At 52.6% G+C, this 23743-nt stretch overlaps 1 protein-coding gene and 1 long non-coding RNA gene across 2 annotated transcripts in view; one reads left to right on the top strand and one right to left on the bottom strand.

The window, feature by feature from the left end:
• SLC2A1 (solute carrier family 2 member 1) overlaps nt 1-13036 on the bottom strand; it is a 28770-nt gene extending 15734 nt beyond the window's left edge. The window contains exons 1-2 of the mRNA XM_008538524.2: nt 12489-13036; nt 868-963 (exon numbers count right to left, since the gene is read on the bottom strand). Coding sequence (XP_008536746.1) covers nt 868-963; nt 12489-12506 — 114 coding nt within the window. The 5' untranslated portion in view covers nt 12507-13036. The remainder of the gene's footprint in view (nt 1-867; nt 964-12488) is intronic.
• A 3227-nt stretch (nt 13037-16263) lies between these two features.
• LOC139081922 (uncharacterized) lies at nt 16264-23068 on the top strand. The gene is made up of 3 exons (XR_011537421.1): nt 16264-16326; nt 21789-21964; nt 22510-23068. It is a non-coding gene; the product is annotated as an uncharacterized lncRNA (long non-coding RNA).
• Nucleotides 23069-23743: the final 675 nt, after the last annotated feature.

Genomic DNA, 23743 nt, shown 5'->3' with positions numbered 1-23743 from the left:
CCCAAGCTCATAAACATATGCAAAAGGCCTGGTATAGCAGAGGGACTTGGGACAATTGCCTTTCCTGCCTCCTTTCCTCTTCTCTCCTCCCTAAAGCAGGTGGGCTGGGCTGGAGGTGATTGCTGGGTCCCTCCAGTCCTGACATTCAAGTGAACAAGTGAGGACAGATCTGGGATGCATCGTGGGGAGAAGGAAGTAAGTGCAGATCTCCACCCACTGCGGTTCCCTAGGGCAAGGCGTCATTTTTGCTTTGACTGGCACAGGGCCTCCAGGGAGAGGAGGCAGTTTCAACTGGGAACAACAGGACGCCTTACAAGGGAGTATGCTGCATGTGGACAGGTGTGAGCACAGGCTCAGGGACCACGTGGTAGGGAGGGCTCCAAGGCAGACTGGTGCTGGGTACCAGCTCCATCTCTGACTAGCTGGCTGATGCCAGGCAGTTCTCTTCTCGCTGGCCACTCTCCACACCTGCAGGATGGGAATGGTGATCGCTGCCTGTCTGCCTTATAGCGCTGTGTGAGTGGCAAGTGAGATAAGCCCTCTGTAGCTCCAGAGTGCCACATAAATGCAGCATCGTTACACCAAGCATTGCTTTGATTATTATCAATGTCTGTGTTGGACGGGACGTTGGCCAAGATGACCTATAAGACCCTGTGATTCTGCAGGCCCTGAGCTCCTAGAAGTCTGCAGCCCCAAGACTCCAAGGCCAAAACCAAGAGTCTCTAACCCATTTAGGCCCAGAAAATCGGCTGGTGATGCAGATAGTGAGCTGACCTAAATGACTCTGATACCCAAGAGGCAGAGTGAGTGTGCGGCGCACAGCGGAGCAAGCTGGTGTGGATAAGCCAAGGCGGGCACAGCACTCACCTTCTGGGGGGCGTTGATGACTCCAGTGTTGTAGCCATACTGCAGGGAGCCAAGCACTGCCCCTCCCACGGCCAGCATGAGGCGGCCCGTCAGCTTCTGCAGAGGAAAAAACACACTGTTACAGGCATGTCTGGGCCCAGGTTACTCCAGGGCAGGCCTGGGCTGGCAGGTTCCCTTGTTCAGATATCTTGCCTGACTCCTGACACCAAACCAGTCCTTCTCCCAGGAAACTTGGCCACTTCCTGACTTCAGGTGTCCGAACCAGCCCTGCCGACTTCTAGATACTAGGCTGGCCAGACTCCTTCCTGGGGAGATGGGGTTAGGCTCTTCTCTCTCTCTGGAGCCAGGTCTTGGCTAGAGAGGAGCAGGTCTTGGCATTCTCTGGGGTCTCATTCCCCTGGTGGAACCATGTCTGGGGTTCAGGTGGCTCCAGACTCTCTGGCTGGGAGGGCCAAGAACCAACGCCCCATGCAAGGGGGGCCAAATGACATGGAGGAGCAGCATAGATGGGGGGAAGCACCTGGATTTGGAGCCTAAGATGCTGGCTTCTAATTCCAGACCACCTGCCTCCTTGCTCTGTGAATTCCAGCAGGCTAAGTCACCCTTCCCTGCTCCTCTAGGAGCCTCTGTTTGCTTGTCTGCAAAATGGGAACAGTCATGCTTATCAGCATTGGAGATGTGGTCCGTCCCCCCCTCCCCTCCATTCACAGGGTGGGAAACTGAGCCTCTGAAAGAGAGGCAGAGACAAGTTCCAGGTCACTCAGGGGTCTGCAGAGAGCCAGGCTGGAGCTCAGGGCTCCTGGTCCCCCACCCAATGTCCCTCACGGCGACCATCCCCAGACCATGAGCTTCCCAGGGTTATGTGGACACCTATGACGCACCAGCCAGGAATGTGCCTTGGAAAAGTATATAACATCGAGGTGAGTAAGAGCGTTGGGCCAACGTGTTTCCAATGGCAAAGGGCTGGAGGAGAAAAAGAGTGGTAAGTTTCTGTCCCCTAGAAGCTTAGGGCATAAAGGCAGCACACAGGGAAGAGGCCAGCCAGCAGGAGGGCCCTGGGTGAGCAAGGTGCCTGTGAGAGAAAAGGAGAGGACTCTGTTTTCTTTTAAAAGGGAGATGCCAAGAAATGTGACATCAGGCAGCCCCTTAACTGGGTGTGAGAGAATGGAGCTGGGGGAGGGACACCGAAGAAACAACTGGCACTCGCCAAGTGCGCCACACTGGGCTGAGCACCAGAGGGAGGGAGGGTTGGGAAGCACAGAATCCCAAGCCAAACCTGTGGTGGGGAGAGCCTCAGCTCGGCCACGGTCTTGCTATGGGCCCCCGTTTCCCCACAGAACCCAGAAGCAGCCCTAACTTCAAGATCATCAGATAGGCCTGGGCTTAGCTGTTAATCAGACCTGTTCCTGGTACGGCCTTTTCTTCTCTAGAAGCAGTCCATCAGGCCAACGATTGTGAAAGCCAAGGTTCTCACATCAGAGGCTAAGAAAGAGGAAGGAGGCATCAGCCAGCCCGAGTGCACAAGCCAGAGCCCATTGTTTGGCAGGGGAGAGGGCTGGGCTCTTCCTTCCCGCTGGGCCACCTGGCCCCTTCCTGGCCAGACTCACTCTGGACATCCACCCCAGATGCTGGGGCTGTCCTTGGGGCGGGCTGCACTCCCTTAAATCCTATCCTAGCCCACCTCGAAAACACCCCCTGCTCAGCATGCCCCAGGACCCCGCCAAGTCTCCCTTCTCTCAACTCCTCAGGGGGCCTTCAGACCGAGGGCTGTCGGTCCTGAGTGGGTGGTAAGCACCTGACCTCCTCTGGTGGGCCCTGGCCCAGCCCAACTCATAGGGTGACTACGGGGATTCAGTAAGAGGACGTGGGAAGGCACTGAGCATCGACAGAAGGAGGACTCAACAGCGGCTGTCGAACCCCAGCAGCGAGGGCTTTCTGCCCGTGAGTCACACGTGTTAGCTCAGGGTTGTCCATCGTGTGATACGAACGGCACACAAGATATTTCTTTTTCTAGTACATGCTAGAATAAATATAAACTAGTAATGCAAACCTAGGATTTCATAAAATGTGGCCCAGCTACAGGATGGAATACAACAAAAAGAAAGCTCTTTAGGTACTGACTTGGGATACTCCCCAAGTTATCTGAAGTAAAAGGCAAAGCTTCAGAGCATGTGTGTTGTATGCTACCTTTTATGTAAAAAGAAAAGAAAAAGGCTGGGTGCCTGGGGAAGATATAGATCTACTTACACAAAAGAACGCACAGGCAAAGCAGGGTGACATTGGAGCGGGGCCTGGCGGGCAGAGGCAGAGTGGGAGACTTTCATTTCATACCCTTTTGTACTTTTTTTTTTTTTTACAAGCCCTTTGTTCATATTACTTAGAACAAAGCAAGTTAAATAAAAACATAAGTGAAAAATACAGATGTTATGTGGATCTGGTAAAAATCACGCTGGTCAGTAGTGCGTGAATGATGCTGCAGCAGGGCAGGGGCTCTGTGAGAGGTAAATACTATTACTTCAGGCCTTGTTTTCAGGCTGGCTCTGATGTTCCAGGGGTCTCTAGGCCTCCGAAGTCACCCCGGGGGTGCTGATGAGCAGCTGTAGCCTCTGGGAGTGGGGGCTGCTGGGAACCAAGGATAAACCCCTCTGAAGGACTTTGCCACCTGGTAGGTCAAGGTCAAACTCTGCTTTAGAAAACCTGCCTACCCACACCCTCAGTTACATCCACGTTCACCCAAGCAGGCTGCTGCTTTAGGAACTACTGAAATGCTCAGGGACCCGTGCCGCAGGCCCTGGAGGAAACAGGCCCCAATCCTGGCATCAAGGAAGAGCTTCTGGTCCAGCAGGGAGGCTCCTGTGGTCTGAGCTTCAACCAGGGGGTGGGAGAAAGCACTGTGGGAGGCCTGGAGGGAGAGACTTGTAATTTTGCCTGGGGAGAATCGAAGATGGGTTCCCAGGAAGGGACACTGGCGTTGGGCTGTGAGGAACATGCAGGGAGTATGCCACGTGAGGAAGCGGTGGGAAGACTGCATTCCAGGTAGACAGAACAGTATGTGCAGGAGGAAGGAAAGAGGCCCCACGCGGCTGGATGAAATGGGGTGCTCCGTGTGGCTAGATGCTAGATACAGGGAGGAGCATGGCGCCTGCTCCTTGGTAGGCAGGCGGCACTGAGACCAGTCACATATCCACACTCGCATCTCCTACCCCCACGGCTGGAGCACCGCTGGACTTGGAATCAGGAGACCCAGGCCGAAAGGCAGGGAGCTGCTTCCCTTCACCTTGGAGCTGGGATGCTTGGTGGTCGTGGCTCTGGGCCTCGGTTTCCTCACATAGGAAATGAGGACAAGAGCTCCCTCGCCAAAAGGGGTGTTGCTGTCAAGTTCTGTATCAGTGCCCATCACGGAGCCTGGCAGGGTTCACTCAACAAACTTGCTGAATCAGGGAAAGATGAGAAGCCACCCTCAACTGTGTCACCACAGCACCATGTACCCCCACCGGCCCTGCGGCTGGAACTGAAACACGGTGATGAAGTCCATTCACTGGACACGTATTTATTTAGGACCAACAAAGATGGACTACTTGGTGATGCCTTAGAGAAGGGTTTGTACAAACCCCACAGCTTCTGGCTTTCTTGTAGAAGCCTTTTTTAGGGATGGAGAAGCAATGTGGAACCCAAAATCTGGGACCCCCTGCCACCCATCGCCACTTCCCGGGGATAGGGCTCCCTCCTAGAACATTTCATTCCATCTCCTCCAGCCCTTTGCCCTTGTTGTGTCCTCTAGAGTCTCCAGCTTTTGCTGCAGGCAGTTGGGAATACCTGCCTGCTGTCCACCCACCAGACTGGACACTCCCTTAAGAATGGGATTTACAGTGTCCAGGGTGAGGCACAGCACAGAACCTTTGTAAAACAAAGAAAACCCAGCACTTCTGAAATTAGCTTTTGTGCAAAACTGGTTCTGTGAGTATCTGATCTGCCAGAATGGTGTTCATCCTAGCAGATTTTTACTCAGCCATTTACCAAACCCCTGATGAGTACTGGAACATCAGCTCTGAGAGGTGGAAACAGGCTAACGTCACTCCCCAACCTCCCACCCCAACCCAGAGGACTACAGAGGAAAGATGGCTGAAGTCAGGCAGACCCGAGTGCAAATCCTGACCCTCCTAGGAGGCCCAGGCTCAGGGTCCGGCACCCACCCCTCGCCATACCTATCCCAGTTCTGTCGTTATGGAGACCCCTGAGAGCTCGCCCTCTCCCAGGAAGGCATCAATGAGGTGTCAGCTTCCAGACCTCTCCTCCCACCCACTGGGATGCAGATGCCCCGGGCCATGTTGGCATAACTTGCTGAGCACCATGGCCTTTTGGTTCTCACCTTAGTGCCTGTCCCTGGCACAGTGCTCCAGCCCTGGGATGGCCTGTAGCAGGCCCTTGGTCAATATTGGCAGAAGGAGGGCACGGGGCTATTGTCATTCAGAGGCAGGGCATTCCCTGCAGGAGGAGGGTCCTGGAGCCAGCACACTCCAGATGTCGCTCCCAGGCCCTCTTCCTCCCACAGCTTCCCACATGGCTTGCTGCGGTACACTGGAGCATGGGACACGGGCCTTTGTGACTGCTTGGTCCCCAGTTGTAAGAAGCGTGCAGAGAGGAGTTTATGGGATCCATGACAGCTCTGGCTCCCTTTTTATTTATTTTGTGTACATTTCTTTTCTAAGATTTCATTTGAACAAAATTCTGGGCATTAAAAAAGAAACAAGCCCAAGAAATTGCAGAATTGCCGTTAACACCCTCGAATGATAGATGGGGAGCCGAAGGTCAGAGGGCAGGGGCCCATGACATTCAGGAAACAAAAACCAGGGCTGGGACCTGAGTGCTCTGTATTCCGAGACAGGCGTTTTACCCTCTGACCTCTTCCATCCTGCCAAGTCTTTCCAAAAATAAGACCGATGGGTTAACCCTCCGAAGCCTGACCTTCAGCAGACCTCAGGCATTTACTCCTCTAGAAGCCATTCCCTTCAAGCCGTCCAGGGACGTCAGGGCTTCTGCATGGCTGAGCCTCCCCTGCACCCCACGGTGGCCCTGGAGGCAGAAGGTACTCATCAATCTTTAAAGCAGAGAGGAGAGGAGGGAGCTGCCGCATTTATCAGCCCCAGCAGCGGCATTGGTGGCACTGGGCAGCGTGCCAGGGGCTGCCTATGCATCCTGATTTAACCACCAGGGCACACTCTGGGGGAGAGATTGCTCCCACTTCACAGACCAGGAGATTGGAGGCCAGAGAGGAAAAAGCAGATAACCAGAAGGCCCTCGGCTTCTGCAAAGCTTCAACCTGGGGGGGGTCTCTGATACCAAACTCTATGCCCTTCCTGCTCGTGTCCTCCCCACTGCTTCCGGGTACTGGTCCCTGAAGGAAACAAGGTTTCTACCTGGTGCTTCCTATCGAGGTCAAATTCCATTCCAGCAACTCGCTGGGCCTTGTCCACTCTGAGCCAGGACAGTCCAGACCCGAGCTCAGAAATGTTTTGGCCATTTGGGTGGATTTTGCTCTAAGCCAAGGTTGGCAAACTTTGGCCCGTGGGCCAAATCCAGCTAAGAACGAGTTTTACATATTTAAGTGGTTGGGGGAAAAAAAAAAAGAAGACTAGTATTTCGAGACACATGAAAATTAATTCAAATTTCAATGACCATTAATACATCTGATTGGAATACAGCCATACTTGTTTGTTTATATGCTATTTATGGCTGCTTTTGCATTACAATGACAGAGCTGAGCAGTTGTGGCCCACAGAGCCAGAGTTACTCACTATTGGGTCCTTTACAGAAAAAGTTTGCCAATCTCTGCTTTAAGCCCCAGGTCCCCTGAACTGCTATGTGCAAACCCAACACAAGAAACTGCACAGGATTTTCAAAGCCTTCCAGGCAAAACCAAGTCATCCTCCCCAAATAACCGAAAAGGTGTTTGTCCTAAAATGGGATGCAAACAACTGGCTCCCTGGGCTGTGTGTGTGGTCCTAGGTCAGGACCTGGACATCTGGAGAGGCTGACGCCCCGAGAGGTACCTATTCGGTGGTGAGATGGGCACCCATTTGACGATGATAAAATTAATTTGATAAGACCATGGGAACATGCAAAGGCCCCCCCACACTCTCAGCTTAAGTCCCAGCTCCCACACTTGTGTGACCTGGAAAATACTCCTTCCTCTAAGACCTCCACTTCTCTATAGGAGGAGTTTCCTAAGAAGAATAAATTATATTACTAAGGAAAGATAATGCCTTAAGGCACATTTCCAACACTATCTTTGTCGTTGGGGATTCAGCAATAAACTGAACCAAATTCCTGCCTTCGTGGAAGCTGATGTTTTAGTTGGGGGTGGTGGGGTGGGGCAGAAAAAAATACCTAAAAGACATCAGGTGGTGAGTGGTATGAAGAAAGAAAGTGATGGGGGTGCTATTTCTTAATCCTGGAGGGACATGCCTGTAATGGAATATTACGCAGCTGTTGGAAAGAATGCAACACATCTGTATGTACTTGATACGAAAGAGCTCCAGGGTAGACTGTTAAGGGAAAAAAGCGAGGTCCAAACAACATAGAGGATGTACATTTTGTGTAGGAAGCGAGAGATAACGAACTTGTACAATGCCAATTGCTTGTGCGCGCAGAAACACGGTACATATTTACCTCTAAAGGATGGTGGGTGAATAGGATGGGCCATGCAGGGCTGCACAGAACTATGTAGAAAGTGTGATCCAATTGCATAAAAATACATTTGTAGGCATCATACCCACGCACAAGAGGTCTGGAGTAAACACCAAACCATCGCGGCTGGGAGAAGACGCCTCCTCTTTCGCTTGGTACGCTTCTCTACAGTTGGCTCCACTACTTCTGTAGCAAAAAAATCCACCGTCTGACCTAGAGAGCTAGCTTTTATCCCTACTACAGCTGAGAAACAAGCTCCAGCAGGAGGTGTGGCTGGCCTGAGGTCAAATGGTAAGGCCCTTACCTCCCCAGTCCCTAATGCCAAGACTGGGCTGGGCGATCTGGGCAGATGTCCTGTCCAGCAGAGGCTTTAGCAACCAAGGGCTCCATAAGCTGGGGTCTGGCAAGAGCTCTCTCCCTTCCAGGGTGCCGAGGCCTTGGGGAGGCAAAAGCCAGCAAGGTGATGGTGCTGAGGCCTTAGAGATGATGAACAGTGCCCTCATTCTGCCCAGCTCAGGGCCTGGGAGCCCCACTCGGTTACTGCAAAATCCCAATGCTTATGCATCAGCTACTGCCTCCCTGGCCTGGTGGCTGGATGGCAGAGCTTCCGGCTCCGCTCCACCCCTCCCACAGAGGGAGGGAACAATTGGAGGCTTGTTTTGGTGGCCTGGCCTGGGCCTGCCAGTCTGGACAGAGCCTCTCTGAGCCCAGGAGTTCAACCAGGAACCTTCTCGGCTTCCACCATCCTGAGGACGCGGGTTACCGAACTGAGTGGCTTTGCCACCTCTACGCCCAGGAGTGAGGTGGGGGAAGGGGTGAGGTTGCAGGTCCCAAGCCAATGCTGCACACTTCCCCCTTTGTTCCAGGCCTCCCCGGCTCTGCCAGCCTCGGGGAGAGGAGAACTGGATGCCCGGCCCCTTGGAGCAGGAGCAGAGCTCTAGGTCCCGATATCCTGTGACCAGGAGGCACTGGGTAAAGCTGAGCTCCCTGAAGTCACAAGCTGATTAGGGGGGATTTGGGGCTGACCCAGCTCCAGGGCAGGCAGGGTCAGGTCCGTGAATGGCTCAGAGGCACAGGACAAGGATCATCATGGAGATGTTTACAATCTCTGCACACCCAAACTAGCCGCACAAAAGGTCTTTCCACTTAAAATAGCCACCAGCCTGATTTAGGGCACTGGGCCAGTCTCACCACATCCACAATGGGGGAACCTCCGTTTTACAGGGAAGAAAAGCAAGGTTCTGAGGAAAGCCACTTCCCCAAGGTCAGAGTTTCGTGCAGACAAGTTTTGTTTCCATGACAGAAGGCCTTCAGTTGTCGAGTTATATCTAGTCCAACTTTCAGACTCACTGCACCCAGAAAGAGCCTGCAAAGTCCTGGAGTCTGAGAATTCTGCTCTTTTGGGGTGAGTGGAGGGTGGCACGGAAGACAAGAGGTACGGAGAAGGCATCCTTTTTTATTTTTAAAATGGAGAATATTCCAAATTTTTTTGTGACAGCCTTATTGTGGACAAGTCTCTTTCCCTTTTCCAGCCTCAGTTTCCCCACCTGTCAAACGGACGGCTGGGCCATGTGCTAGAAGGTCCCTTCCAGCTCTGACTTTCCCTTATCCTCTTATGTCATCCTAGAAAGGCTGGCAGTGTGTTTTGAAGTGGGAGGCTAGTGTGTGACCTTGGGAAAGTCATTTTTCACTGGACCGTAATGTCATCGCAATTCGTTATCTCCCTCACAGGGAAGGCTGGGCAGCCACATGAGTTGACCCATCTCTGGGCCTGGCACTCTCAACCATGTGCTACTTCTGCAAACCAGCTTCCCGACAGACAAACCCCTGCTGGAGAAGAAATGGCCAGCGGGAGCTTTAATGATTTACCTGACCAAGTGCTACTCACGACCTCGGCATCCTGGGGCTCCCCAAATGCTCACATTGCCAGAATGCCAGGCTTCTGGACAGAAGCCGCAACCCAGGTACAGGTCACCTGGGGCCCAGGTAAGTGCAATGCATCATGGGAGTCCAAAGACGCAAGGAATATTTATGGAGCGTCTATCGGGACAGACACATTTTTTTTCTGAATTCTTCAGACACTCTAGTGATAAAAATATCATTCTGCAGATGAGGTAACTGAGCTGAGCTGGAATTCAACACCACATTGCAGGACTTCAAAAGCCTATGCTCTTTGTACCACTGCGGGGCTGAGGAACCCTGTAGATTTCTGACTTCTCCTTTGTCTGCAGGGCAGAGGAGGCAGAGGCCCTGGGGTGGCACCAGGGAGGACTAGCAGGGAGTTCTTCACAAAGGGTTGGGTGGGACACCCTGGGGCAGCGCTCGCCCTTGCCTGCTGCCCAGGAGGGAGTCTGAGCAAACCCCTGGTAGGATGGGAGGGGATTTAATCTGCCCCCCCCCCCACTTCCTACTCAGTTAAACTCATCGGTGAGTTGCAGAGGAGCTGACAGAACACGGGGAAGTCAGCCGAGTCAAGCCCCAGCTCCTAGGAGATGAAGAGGAACATAGTAGACAACTTCTGAGCCAGACACACCTGGTTTTCAGACCTTGTGCAAGCGATACAACCTCTCCAGGCCTCCAGGTAACATCCTGCACAAGAGGGCTATGCTGGCCCATCAAATCAGCAGTCTCCAAAGGGAAGGGCTTTATTCCAGAATGTACACAGGGTGAGCCATAGGATTAGCAAAAAAAAAATGTATTTTTACTGTACCTGCTATCTGTATTTCTTTTGAAATTTTTATTCTATGTAGATGTATAATCTACTAGTGTAACAGTGCACGTATATCAATCTATAAATACAGATAAACCACTGGGAAGGAGGTACTGCAAAATTATTGACTGATGGGGCAGGCAGTCAAAGCCTGGAGGGTATTACATGGAAAACACCCACCTGCTACAGCACTTAGAAGCAGCTGGCACACGGGCAGCTTGCAGTTAGGCAAACTCTCTCCTCTCAGCTCAAAATTCAAGAAAGCCTCTGGTGCAAAGGGGCAGCAGAGGCGGAAAGCCCTTTCTTTTTGGCCTGGGCTCAAATCCAGCCACTGACCAGCTGTGTGACTTCAGGACAGTTACTTCCCTTCTCTGATCTCCAGGCGCAGGAACCAGCAGGACTACATGGACGGTCAGTGACAGTGACAAGCATTTTACCAAGAGCCTAGTAAACTGTAATGGGTTGGTGATTTTCTCTTCCACTTTTCTGTCTCCATTCAGAAGTCACTTATCAACTCAGCAATCACACGCTCAGGTCCTGCGGTGGTGCAGGAAGTGACAAAAGTATTCCTCTCTCACGAGGGAGAAACTGAGGCCCGGAGAGGTGAAGCGGCTTGCCAGAGCCCTGAAATAACACAGCAAGTATTTGGACCGCGAGGTCTCCAGGCCTTACCACTGGCTAAAATTGCTTCTCCTTTTCTTTTAATTTCATCACATCCCAACATAATGGCTCACCTATGATTGCCAGCAAATGTCTTCCGGGCTCGGGCTCGGGGTCTCCCCTCAAGCCCGAGGGCCAGGGCAGGAAGAAGCAAGCTGTCTGGATTCAACAGATATGAAGGACCTTTTTCCCTTGAGGGTACAGCCGAGTGTCACCGCCACACACCACTCGGCCCAGCCAAGACCCCGTGCAGTCCCACGGACACCTCCACGGCCCAGAGGAAGGGCAGGGCAGAGGTCAGACCTATCCCTGCATTCCAGGGGAAAAAAAATCGGCATCCCCGTGCCTCCCTCAGTCGAGAAGATGGGAAAATTCAAGAGGATAAAAGGGAGCGTTTCAAAGATAAAAGGGAGCGTTACAAGTGGGAAAAAAGGAGGAAGGAAAGAAACAATGCCCAGCACACAGGAGGGGCTTAAGAAGTATTTGTCGATGAGGAATCGTTCTGGGAAAGTCACAAAGATCCTCCGCGGGACAAACCCGTTTACAGACAAAAAAAGAGATCCTATCTAGGCAGCGGTTTGCTCCCAAAGGAAGAAGAGTCCTCATCTATTCAGAGGACGGAGTCCCTCGTTCCCCAGCCCCCAGGCCTGCGCTCTTCTAGCTCCACGCCAGCCTGGGGCCCCTTTCCGGCCCCGGCCGCCCGGGCTCGCGGCGGCGGCCCCTGGGGTGCTTCTCCGCCCGGCGCTCACCAGCCCCGCCGGAGCAGGGAAACGCGCCACCTCGGAGCACATCTCCCCGAGGGAAACACTTTGGGGCCCGCGCTACTCGGAAAGAAGGGCCTCAGAGGCCGGCTTTTCGTCTCCACCCTGGAGGCAGGCACCCTGGAGTTAGAGCCCCAGCCTTAAGAAAGTGTCCTCCGCCACGAAACCTCCGAGGGCTGGAGCGAGGACGGCGCCGGGCGGCGTTAAACGCCAAACCCAGGCGGCGCGCGTGCTGCGGCGCGGGGGAGAGGCGAGCAGCGGTTCCCAGCCCGCGGAGCAGCTACCGGTCCCGCCTCCTCCGGGCGCCGGGTTGGGGCCGGGCCGGGGGCTCGGCCGGCTCAGCCAATGGGCGCCGCGCTCAAGCCCCCTCCCGCGCGGGAGGAGTCAGCGCGGGGCCGCAGCCCCGGAGATCGTGAGCGACGTGCCGCGCCCCGGCCCCGGGTCCCCCGGCCCCTCCGCGTCGCGTGGACTGCGCGGCGCCCCATGAGGGAAGCCAGATACTCAGTGCGGCCACAAACTACGCACGCGGCGCGCTCGCGCCTGCCAGATCCCGAACTCATCCCCACCCGCATTCCCCCCCACGGCAGGGCGCTGCGCTCTAGGCCGGCGCCGAGAGGCTCCGAGACGCGCGCCGCCCACCCCGGGCGCACAGCGTGGCCGGGCCGCGGGGGAAGCCCAGGCCGGCGGAGGAGTGGGCAGGGATCCGCGCCTTTGTGCCGCGGGGGAGGCCCAGGCCAGCGGAGGGGTCGGAGGGGTCCGCGCCTTTGTTCCGGGCGGGGAGGGCCCGCGGGCGCGCTACTCACCTTGCTGCTGGGATCCATGGCCGCGCTCCGCCGGAGACTGTGGCAACGCCGGGTGCGCGGGCGACGATGGGCGGGCGGGCGGCGCTCTCTGGCTCAGGCTCCTGCCCCGGTCCTGAGACTCCGACTGCGACTGCGACTCCGACTCCGACTCCGATAGCTTGGCCTCCCGCGCGCTGGCGAGCTAGCTCCAGGCCCACGATCTCCACGCTTGCCGGGGCTACCTCCAGCTTCTTGGCGGCGAGCTCGCGGGCGGTAGCGTTTATAGGACCCCGGCCATTGGCTGCTGCTCTCCGTGTGTGTGCTAGGGGTGGGCAGACCCTGAGGGGCGGGGCCTGGGGCACGTCCGGGGCGGGGCTTCGCGGGGAGCTGGGCCGGGGACCCGGAGGGGGGCGGCGGCGATTCGGGCCGGGACTTCGCTCTGGCTTCAGGTCTCCCTAGCTCCATGTGCCCTGGGTCCGGGCAGCGCGCTCGCTGTGTGACCCTGAGCAAGTGTGCACGCCTCTCTGAGCCTCAGCGGCCTCTAGCAAAATGGTGGAGCTGGTACCCGGCTGTAAGGCAAATTGGGAACGGGATAGGGTAGCGCTTAAGAGCGAGGACTCTGGAGTCCTCGCTCTCAGAGTCCTCGCTCTGCCACTGGATAACTTCGGTAAACTAGGGATAATAATAGCACCACCTCATGAGTTTGATATGAAGATTAAGTGAGTTAATATTTATAAAATGTTTAGAATAGCGTCTGTTATGTGGTAAGTGGTATTTAAGTATTTGTTAGACTACGGGAGGTCTCGCTCCACGCTTCTCTCCCTTCCCCCTCTTTACCCCCCACATTCCTGTTTGTGAGCCAAGCCTTGCTTTAGCACAGGCTGGGCTCTTTGCCTGGAAATCCGTACCCAGCTCTTCTCTGGGCTTTAACATCACCTCCTCTGGGAAGCCTTCCTCTACTGCCGACAGTTACATGTGAATCTATGGTGACAGTGAAGTAGGAAAAATATATGAATGGTCAGAACACAGGAGACCTTGGGTTTGAACCAGCTCCACTGTATGCTACTCCTGGGTGATCCTAGGCAAGGGGCTGATCTATGAGCTTGGGTTTTCTTATGGGTAAAAGGGAATTAATACCACCACCAACCTCAGGTGCTGTCATGAGAGTTACAATTTCCAGAAAAGCTCATGAAGTGCTTAGAACACGATGACATGTGGTAAGTCCTCCTTTAGTGGTAGGGGTATAATTTCACCTGATTTTATCTGATTTCCTCATCTAGACCCATGCCTTACTTGAGACACAGTGAAGGAAAGACCCCAGTCCAGAAGTCTGGCCAGAATCCTGAGGTTAGGCTGAGGGTCCCTTTCCCTGTGGAGGGGCCGGGGGATGCGTTAGTTGCTTTGGAAAAGAAGAGGCTGAATTGACCGCATGACCCCTGGAGGCCTCTGCCCGTCTGTGTATTCAGTGCTGGCCCAGGGGGCACCCTGGCTGGGCATGGAGCCCTAGAAGGGAAAGCAGGCCCCTCCTGGGCACACCCCTGCCCATGGCTCCTATTTCTGTGGTCTCCCAGCCTGGAAAGCTTGGGGCCACCTCTCTCCTCTTCCATGCACCAGAGGCCATCAAGTCCTGCTGATTTCACCTCCTCCACCTCCTCCATCCCTCCCTGCTGCCTGCAGGGCCTCCTGCTCCTCTGGTCTCTCCTCCTCCAGTCCCACTCTCCTGCTTCTATGTCCAACACTGTCACAGAGGGAACAAGGCCCAGCCCAGCCATCACGGCCCTCAGGGCACCCATTTACAAGCTCGGCCTCACCCCTCACACCAGCACTTTCTACATCTCTGCCTTTGCTCAGCTTATTTCCTCTGCCTGACTCCCTCCACCTCCAGCTCAACATGCCAAAATGCTACTGATGGCAGAGAGCACCCCTGGACTGGGGCCTCCTCCGGGAAGTATCCCTGGTCCCCCAAGAGGGAATCTTTCTCTCCTTTACCCTTTGGTGTTTCTTAATGTGCTGCTTGGCCTGTCTGTCCTCCCCTGACTGAGCACCTTAAGGACGGCTCTGTAGCTGAGATACGTGGGCGAGGGAGTCAAGGACTGCTGGAATGAATGAACATAGGAGCAGCCAGTCTGCCTGTTTCCTGCCAACACTTCCAGTCTTTAACTACCTTTCGGGTTTTGCCCCTTCCCTGCTCAGACTTTCTCCGTAGCTCCCTGTTTCTTAGCGCATCCAGTCTGCTGTGTATGCCTCTTCCCAGCTGTGGGTATGCCCCTCAGCCCATGGGTCGCACTCACAATCAGGCACCCTTTCCTTCTCCAGGCCAGCCTTGTGCTGGCCACTTCCCCAGGGACAGGCGTGTGAGCCTCTTGCTGGCCTTATGGAGCCCTCAAACTGGAGAGGATGCAAGAGGGGAGATGCCCAGCAACAATACCAGGCTGAGCGTACAAGGATAAGAACGTGTACAGGAGCAGAACTTGTACCACAGACGAAGGAGAGGGAGTAGAGAGAGCTTCAGGGAAGGGAGAGGGAATGCTGAGCAGGGTTTAGAAGGCTGAATATGAGTTCACCAGGTGGATCAGAGGGAAGGCCATGCTTGGCAGAGGGAAGATAGCAGATAGGCAGTGAGTAATTGCTGAAGAGAAGAAAGAATCTCTAGACTACACTCAGAGATTGATGGTGGAGCCCTAGATTTGGACTCCCGGGTCAGCTCTGCTATTTACTTGCTAAACATCACTGAGCAAGCTCCTTTTCTGGAGTCTCAAGACCCACATCTGTAAAATGGATGTAACATCCCTCCTGGGACTGCCTGACGAGAAACGGATATACATAAAAATTTATCCAAATAAACAGTGTGATTCATGACGTCAGAAATTCAATCAACTCCCTTTCCCAGGTCAGGGTGGTATTTGAAGACAAAGCAGAATGGCCAGAAAAACAGCTTTACCCTCGCCCCACCCCACCATACCTGTCCAGACCCCCAGGACCTGCTCAAAATTCCATTTCTAGGTGATCTCTCTCTGTAAACGTTTTATGACCCCTGGAGGCTACTGTTTAGAGGTAAACTCATCAGAAGCGATTGACACTGGATCAGAGAGAGATTCTCAGGTGGACAAGTTTATTTTGGGTGTGGCTAAGTCCTGGGGAACAGGATTTAACTCCAACCAGGGAGGGAACACCGGAGAAAGCCCACGGAAGTGGCATCCGAGTCTGGAAAGTTGGGATGCAGGGGGAGGTAGGGCAGGAGCAGATGGCTGGAGGGGGACCACGAAGGAGCAGCTTCAGCCGGAGAGAGAGCCAGGCAAGGTAGCCCTTCTGGCTGGAGGGTACGGGGTTGGGAGAGAGAAGAGATGAAGACGGGGGTTTGAGTGAGAGGAGCTGAAGAGATGGGGTCACAAAGGCCCTCAAGTGCCAGGTATAGGAGTTAGGGCTTTATTCAGTGGGCAGTGGGGAACCATGGAGGGTGTTTGAGCAGCGGAAGGACAGGAGGAAATCTCAGCCTCCCCTCAAGCCTTCCCTACCCTGAGGCTGTAAAGGGGGTGTGAGGCGGCTGTGGAGCCCTACGGCTCAGCTTGGAGGGACGGGCCCCCCACCCCGCCCCAGCCCACTCCACCCTAAGCCGCGCTCACACTGGCAGCTTTGTTCCCTGGAGGCTACCTTCACCCCTGGAAGAAACGCGGGCTTTTTCTGGGTCTGATTCCAAGCAGTTCCAGCCCTAGCCAGTCGGAGGACAAGAGCTCCCCGCCGCTGGCGGGGCGGTGCCAGGTGGCAGGGCGATGCTGGAGCCTGGGTCGTGCCGGGGAGCACGCACGCGGTTCCGGCGGCTGCGCGGGGCGGGGCCTAGCGGCTTGCGAGTCACTAACGGGTAAGTGAGTAAGGCGGCCCGGGAAAAGGCTTTTCTTTCGCCTTTAAAGGCCAGCGTCCCTGGCCTCCGGGAGAAAAGGCTGTGCTGAGTCAGTTGCAGCTGCTGCAAGGGGGGCTTGCTGGGGCTGGGACGGGAGAGCCCCTAATCCGCAGGAGGTTTTGCAAGACAAATCCTCCCAGGCTGCAGGTAAACACGGTGTCGGACTCCAGGAAGGCCTGATGGGCCAAGCGGGACGTTTTGGGTGTTTAATATTCTCATTCGCACACCTGTTCAAACACCTGCTCTCAGAGAACTCTTCGGCTTCCCTTCTTTATCCTTCCGTGTGCCCCTCCCTGGTCGCCTGCAAGCGCTCTCATCAGGGCCACCACCTTTTGGCTGCTGGGGGGGTGGGGGTGGAGGGGGATACTGAAGGAACATAGCCCTCCTCCATTCTCTCGCGAGCTCCAGGCTTGTCTGTCCACCTGCCTCCAGGACAGCCCTCTGAACGTCCCACAGGTACCTGGCATTCATCATGTTTAAATCTAAACGTGGTCATCTTCCCCCATCCTTCCCTGTCGTCCCCCCCCCCCCTCCCCCCGAGATGGCTCCTCTCTCCACGCAATTGCTCAAGCCAGAGATCTGGTATCTTCCTTGACTCCTCTCTCTCCTTCATCCCCAGTATCCAGTCAATTGTGAGGACGCTGCCTTTCCAGAATGTCGCTGGACTCCATCCCTTCCTCTCCGTTCCCGCTGGCCCTGCGCTAGCACAGCCTAGAACCCTCCTCATTCATCCTGCCTCCACACTGGTCTCTCTAAAACGCCCAGCCAACCGCATCATTCCCTTGCTTAAAAACCTTTTCATAGAGCGCAACCACATGCATACATCTCCCGGACATAATGCTGAGTGCAAGAAGCCAAATGCAAAAGTGGGACTTCAGATATATAAAGTTCAAAAATAGGTAAAACTTACGTATGGGATTAGAAGTCTGGATAATAGCTACCCTGGGCGGGGGGTGGGGGTAGTGATTACGACGGGGGCTGATAGTCAGGGCTGGGACTAGGGGGAGGCAGGTGAGCAATATCACTTCCCTGAGCTTTAATATGACTCATAAGCCACTGTTGCTAATCCTGTCTATATTTAAAATTTTGATATTTTGTCACCATGGATTTTTTGCATTCATTTTGATTTGTTAAAAATATGGCATTAAAAATATTTATCTTGATGACTGAACTTTTTGGCTCCCCCTTCAATTTTACTCAGCAAAGCGAGTGCCTCACTTGCCACACCCTGGTCCCGACCTCACTGGCAATGTTTTGTAATCAGGGTTCTGGTTACACAGTTTGTGAAAATCCACCCAGCTGTATACTACCAATTTTTGCATTTTTCTCTATGCACATTATGCTTCAGTTAAAACTTTCTTCTTTTACTTAAAAAGAAATCTTTCCGTGGTTCCAAGGGCATGTCTGCTGTCTGCTTCCTCTAGCATCCCCACCACCAAAACCAGTATCTGGCACACTGGGACTCAGTACCTATGTGTTGAATGAATGAATACAATGTTATTACAGTCAATTTAATCCCCGCAAGAACTCTATGGGATGAGTGTTTTTCTCTCCATTTTCTAAAAGAGAAAACAGACTCAGGGAAGTGAAATAATTTGCCCAAGATCATACAGGTAATAGGTGTGAGTTGTAGCACCTCGATTAAGAAAAATAAACCAACAAAAATTCTAACCTGCAGTGCTCAGTGGAGGCCCCTGACCCAGAACCAGCACAGGCAGCTGTACCAGGGCCTGGCTCTTATCACTTAAGTTCCAATTATTCGAGCCTGATCTTTCCCCAGATAATGACCTCCTTGGGGCAGGGGCTCAGGCATTCCTGTCTTCCCTCCCTCCAGCTAGTTACTTAGCACAGGGAAGAGGTTATAGTGTTTAATAAATGAATAAAGCAAAGAATGAATGAACGAGGAGGCCAACAGTGATGTGTGGTGGGTAGTGCACAGGTTTCTGAGACATGTCTGCTAGCTGTGTGTCTTTGGGCATATTACTTAGCCTTTCTGAGTCTCGATTCCCCCAACTGTAAAATGGGAATAATACCAGTACTTACCTCACAGAATTCTTGAGAATATGAAGTGAGAAAATGACTGTCAGGTGACTGGCATATAGTAAATACTTGAAAAATGGGGATGATTATTGTTATTTCCAGGGTTGTACATTCTCAAAGTCTATTTACTTCAGGGTGGCAGGGGTCTGCCTCTCTTTATGTCCTTGGATTGTTTTCTGGGGGAGTCCCTGGAATTGGAAGGAGGGGCCCTGATGCAGCTCCCAGGAGCTCTCTTCCTCGCACCCAGACAGCGCTAGCGCGCAACAGTCCAGAGTCTGGCTTTATGGCCCAGCTCCACCCTGCCAGGAATGCCATCTTTGATGAGTTGCTTCCTCTCATGAGCCGCAGTTTTCTCTCTGTAAAATGGAGCCCAGAGTAATTTTGACCTTGTGGGGCCTTGGGGAGGGTTCAGGGGCTTGTCCCTGGGCCTAATGCAGAGTAGGCCCTCCATAAAGGTTGAGTCTGAGGAACTAACCTGGTGCCCTGAGGCCTGGGGAAGAGCAAGGAGACTGGAGGGTCTCAGAGACCCTGAGAAGTCCAAGGACTGATGGGCAAAACAAGCAAATAGCCTGGCTGGGCTCTGCTTTGTTCTTAGAACCTTATTTCTCCTGAGAAGTGAAATAACCATGCCCTTTGTGCTGACGCAACTTTTTCACTCTGCAAAACACCTTCCCACACCTTGGGCTGAGGGCAAGACCAGGTTTCTTCACATCTCCACTGCACAGTTGAGGAAACTGAGGCACACGGAAGTTAAAGCCACTGGCTTGAGGTCACACTGGAAGAGGAATTTAGTAGCAAATTGAAGATATGAAACCTGGACCTCTTAACTCCTAGATACCACCATGTGGCAATCCAAAAGAAAGCACACGGCTCACCCTTTCCCTCCACCTTTAGCGAGCAGCCACACCGGCTGGCGTCTGTCTGTGCCCACTTCCCCCACCCAGCCCTCACCTGGATGCCACCTGGCAGTCACCTAAACATTGATCACGGAAGAGCTGGCTGACTCACCTCGTTATACTGGGGCTGACTCACTCAGAAGAGGGAGAGTGAGAACCTTTTGAGAACTGGACGAGCCCTCCCTTCCTCCTTGAGGCTTGCAATGAATGCCCCAAATCCATGGTGGTTTAGCTCTTAAGAAAAAGAAAGTGCTGTGGGCTGGCTGAAGTCAGAGATCTCTGGGCTCAGAGAGTTCACTTCCACTCGACGCTCTGTTACAGGTTCACTGGGTGACTCCAGGCAAGTCATTGTCCCTTTCTAGGCCTCAGTCTCTTCAGTTTTGTAATGAAGGGGTTGCAACTGGTGACCTTCTAGCTCCGGTTGAGAAGCTGCCTCATATTGTCATGCATACCGACAGTTTATCATATGCAGGTGCGGGGCTAAGCGAGTGGTGTAAAATTATCTCCTTTAATTCTCATAGCAAATCCTAGATGTACTGTTTTATCTCATTAACAAAAAAGGAAACAGAGGCACATTTTCAGAGTAATTTGACCCAGGTCACGCAAGGGAGCAAGTGGTAGATCTGAGGACTGACCCCAGTCTGTGCCCAGAAAGATCATAACCTGGTCTACACTTACTCCCTTTATCCTGCCAGACCTGTTTCCTCCTTAAAAACAAAAAAATTGTGATAAAATATACATAACATAAAGTTGACCATTTTCACCGTTTTTAAGTGTACAATTCAGCTGCATTAAGTACATTCACACTGTTGTGCAACCATCATATCTACCTCCAGAACGTTCTCATCTTCCCAACTGAAACCCCTTACCTGTTAAACAGTAATTCTCTATGCTTCCTCGCCCCCAGCCCCTGGCAACCACCCTTCTACTTTCTGTCTCTCTGAATTTAACTACTCTGGTTGCCTCATATAAACGTTCTTCATCTTTAAAACTGCGAGAATAAAGATCAAGGATTATTTGATCCTTCTCTCAGTGGGGCAGCGGGCTCAGTTCCAGTTCTTCCATTCAACAGCTGTGCACCCTTGGGCAGGTTGCTTCGCCTCTCTGCTTCTCCCTTTTCCGCATCCCTAAAATTGGCCTAATGAGCCCTGCCTAGAGGGGCTGTTGGGAGGAACACAGGAGACAATGGGTGTGAAGGTGTTTGGGCAGCTCGATGCCACTTCCACAGCGTGTTGTATATTCCTTCTTCCTGGAGGGCTTGGAGCTGGACCCTGGCTTAGATTTAGAGGTGTGAGAGCTGGGAAGACTTGAGAAGTGGGCATTTCAACCCATTTACAGATGAGATGACTGAGACTTAGAGAGCTGGAAATGACTTGCCCAAAGTCACATGTGGACCTTTATGCATCCATGTGCGTCTGTGCTCCAAGCACAGTGCCCTGCATGTGGCAGGTGCCCAACAGATGTTTGCTGCTGGGGCTGGAATGTGGAGGCCACAGCATAGAGAAAGGGCCTTGACCACTTGGCTCTGAAACCCTCCCCTCAAGCAGCTCGCAGTCCAGCCTGTGTACCTCGTACTGTAAAGTGGCTGGGACAGCCTTTGCTTATAGAAGCTGCTGGGGTAACGTGCTTCTATCTTGGGTTGTTTTTCCTTTTACCGGTTCTCAGTGGCCTGGCCTTGTGGCTGAGAGTCTCATCTTCCTTATTTCCTTAGAGTAAAGATTGTTAGGACTTTTTGGTTGCAAGTATCCACATATTTAAGCCAACTTCAGCCCCGCCAAGAAGAATTCTTTAAAGGTTAGAGAAGTGTCTCACAAACCAGTGGCAGGGATGCAGCCAGATGCTGACAAAGATCTGGAGTCTATGAGTAGACTGCCCCTAGGATGGTCTGCAGCCCTCTTTCCTTTTTATTCTTTCTCTTCGCAGACAGGGATGCTCTGCTCCATGTGGCAGAATATGACCACTGTGCAATGCCAGAATTTACACCTGACCATTGCAAAAACCATCAAGGCTGACTTAACTGTCTCCAGATCCCGATTCTAAGTTTCTAGACCAGAGAAGTGGATTGTCCCAGTTGTGCAAGATGCTCATCCTGGGTCTGATTAGCTGTGGTCAGGCAGTGGGGACATAGTGCACAGATAAGATGGGTGGGGCTCACCTCTGTCTGTGTGGGAGTGAGGCTGAGGAAGGGTGTGTGACTCTTGATTGAGTAACACAGGGAAACGTGCATCCATTACAAATGCTGTTGAATGGAGAGATACATTCATTGATATGTGAAGAAAGTTAAGATCTTTTGAATGAAAAAACAGGTTGCAAATCAGTCTATCACATTTTTGAAAGTAAATATGTGGATATAATTCAATTGAATTTCTGTACATATATGCTAAATGTTAATTGAAATTATGGGTAGTAGAATTAAGGGTAATTTTGTTTTTTGGAAGATTAGTCTTGAGCTAACTGCTTCTGATCCTCCTCTTTTTGCTGAGGAAGACTGGCCCTGAGCTAACATCCGTGCCCATCTTCCTCTACTTTATATGTGGGACACCTACCACAGCATGGCTTGCCAAGTGGTGCCATGTCCGCACCCGGGACCCGAACCGGTGAACCCAGGGCCACCGAAGCGGAAGGTGCGCACTTAACCTCTGTGCCACCAGGCCGACCCAGGGGTAATTTTTATTTTCTTCTTTTATAATATCTGCATTTCTCTCTAATGAATGAGCATCAGTTGAGGAATAATAAAGCAATAACTCTTATCTCACAGGGCTGCAGTATGTGTTAACTAAGACATTTATTCACTTATCCAATAAATATTTATTAAGTGCCTAGTATGTGATGGTGTTTGTGACAGCTGCATGATGACTGGCCAGTGTTGGAGCCTTAGTACCTGGGGTCACCCAAGGCTCTGCTTTCCGGAGCGCACAACGAGGCTGGATACTCAGAAACAGGGGCCTCTGCTCCAGTGGTCAAATTCATTCTGAAAATCTAGGAAATGAGAACAGCAGGGTATTTCAGCTATCTATTGCTGTAGAACAACCACTCCAAAAATTATTGGCTTTAAATAGCAACCATGTATTATTTCTCATGCTTTTGTGGATTGGGCTGTCCTGCTCCCCATGGTGCTGCTGAGGTTTCTCATCAGATGTGTTCAGTGGGATACTACATTGGGGCCATTCTCTCCATATGGTTTCACCTCCTCCTCTGTCTCCAGCAGGATAGCCTGGGCTTCTGTACAGCCTGCCAGCTGGGGCCAAGAGGGAGCCTTCTGAGCGGACGGGCCCTGATGTGGAAAAGCTTACGAAGCCTGCTCATATCACTGCAAACATTCTGGATGTGACTTGCTTTGTTTCAATCTATAATGAGCATTTTCTCTGAGTCAATATTATTCCCAGCCTGATTTGTAATGGCTGACTGATAGCCCATCCTTAATTCAACCAATTCCCTGTTGGTAAATATTTAGGTGGCTTTCATTTGGGGGCAGTTATAACAACTCTGTGAAGATCAACTTTGTACCAAGAACTTGGTACAAATCCCTGTAGGAGAGGGATTACGAGGTCAAAGGGTGGGGGCATTTTTTGGCTTTGCCAAATCGCCTTTCAAAAACATGGTGCGTATGACACTTCCACCAGCTCTAAAGGGACCTACCATTTTCACAGTTCTCTGGCCAATACTGGGTGTGGTTTGTCTTTTCAGTCTTTGTCATTGGATTGGTGAAAAATAGCATCTCACCCTTGTCTTCAAAAGAGAGAAAATTAGAAGTAAGTTGCCCAGAGCGAGATGCTTAAGAAGAGTTCTTGTCTTTTACTCGGAAGCGGCCCTAATAAATCAATAGGGACGCGGGCAGCGCAATGCAGGTCAATCTGCCTGGCTGACTCAGGCTGTAAAAAGGAGACCAGTGCTGACTGCTGAGCTCCTGGCTCCGGGGATCAGGTCACTGAGTCCTCGCTGTGCGGTTGATTCGGACAAGCCTGCTGCTTTCCTGTCCTAGGTCTGCCAGTCTTCCGGTGGGCACAGGGCACACGGCCTCACCTGCCACGCCTGCCATGCCCATCATAACAATGGCCCTGTCCCCTCTGACTCTGGAGGGCCTGGTGCTGAGGTCTGGACATGGCCGGCTATGACTCATGAGAGCTGTGAGAAGGGTGAATAAAGCTGGACCCTGAGATTGGTCCTTGGCCTTGAGCAGGCAGAGCCATTCCTCATGGCCTCAAATACTTGTGCACAAGGGGACACCTTCCTGGGAGGAAGCGGTAGTCCTGGACTCAGAGCTAGCCCTGCTTCTTACTAACTGAGGAGCAAGCAAGGGAGCCTTTCTGAGCCTCAGTTTCTTTATCTAGAATATGGAGGCAATAGAGCTTTAGGGATTATGATGTACTTCCTCTCTGCCTGATACTTGTAATCCTCGCAGGACCCCTCAAAGTTGGGAGTATCCCCCCTACTTTACAGAT

This window comes from Equus przewalskii, chromosome 2, assembly GCF_037783145.1.
Source record: "Equus przewalskii isolate Varuska chromosome 2, EquPr2, whole genome shotgun sequence".
In the NCBI taxonomy this organism is placed as follows: Eukaryota; Metazoa; Chordata; class Mammalia; order Perissodactyla; family Equidae; genus Equus; species Equus przewalskii.
The sequence above is the reverse complement of the archived record's forward strand: the minus strand, read 5'-3'. Positions and strand labels throughout refer to the sequence as shown.